General features: G+C 39.2%; 1 protein-coding gene across 1 annotated transcript in view; it reads left to right on the forward strand.

The window, feature by feature from the left end:
• The window catches only part of LOC136839920 (uncharacterized), a 4,981-nt gene extending 4,491 nt beyond the window's left edge, over positions 1-490 (forward strand). Inside the window, exon 2 of the mRNA XM_067106197.1 lies at positions 284-490. Within this exon, the coding sequence (XP_066962298.1) occupies positions 284-490 (207 nt within the window). The remainder of the gene's footprint in view (positions 1-283) is intronic.
• The last annotated feature ends 334 nt before the right edge of the window (positions 491-824 follow it).

Raw genomic sequence — 824 nt, forward strand, 5'->3', positions numbered from 1 at the left:
ATATATATATATATATATATATATATATATATACATACACACACATACACACACACACACATATATATATACACATAGATATTTATCTTTATATAAGCAATTTAAACCTCGTCAAACAACTTCGAAATAATTTAAACAAGGAAATACTTGAAAATAAGTCATTCATACAAAACAACGAAAACAAAAAAAAAAACAAAAACATAAGCCCCAAGAACAAAAAACAAAAATAATAACAATGACGGAACTGTGACTCATTCTGATTTTTAAGAGTCCATGTTTTCAGGAAAATGTTTTTCAGATCTCGGAAAATCCCTGGGGCGTCCTCGACTACTCGATACGAATTCTTGTGATTTCCCTCACATCCCATTATAACATTCTCCCTTCCCACGCGGCGAAGAGGACGAAAGAAGAAGAAGAAGAAGAAGAAGAAGAAGAAGAAGAAGAAGAAGAAGAAGAAGAAGAAGAAGACAGATGGGACTTAAAAGTGTAAACTATCTTTCACGCAGAGATACTGTTGATAAATCGAGCTAAAATCTTCAACCCAGTTCAGTGTCAGCTTTTCAGACGAGGCTTTGCAAAATAGAGCATCTGTAGAAGTGCCTGAATAATAAAGGGTAGGAGAAGAAGAAGAAGGAGGAGGAGGAGGAGGAGGAGGAGGAGGAGGAGGAGGAGGAGGAGGAGGAGGAGGAGGAGGAGGAGGAGGAGGAGGAGAGAGGAGGAGGAGGAGGAGGAGGAGGAGGAGGAGGAGGAGGAGGAGGAGGAGGAGGAGGGGAAAGAAGGGATTTAAAAATAATAATTCATCCATCGCGAGTAGGTACTGATCT

Source organism: Macrobrachium rosenbergii, chromosome 7 (genome assembly GCF_040412425.1).
Source record: "Macrobrachium rosenbergii isolate ZJJX-2024 chromosome 7, ASM4041242v1, whole genome shotgun sequence".
Taxonomy (NCBI): Eukaryota; Metazoa; Arthropoda; class Malacostraca; order Decapoda; family Palaemonidae; genus Macrobrachium; species Macrobrachium rosenbergii.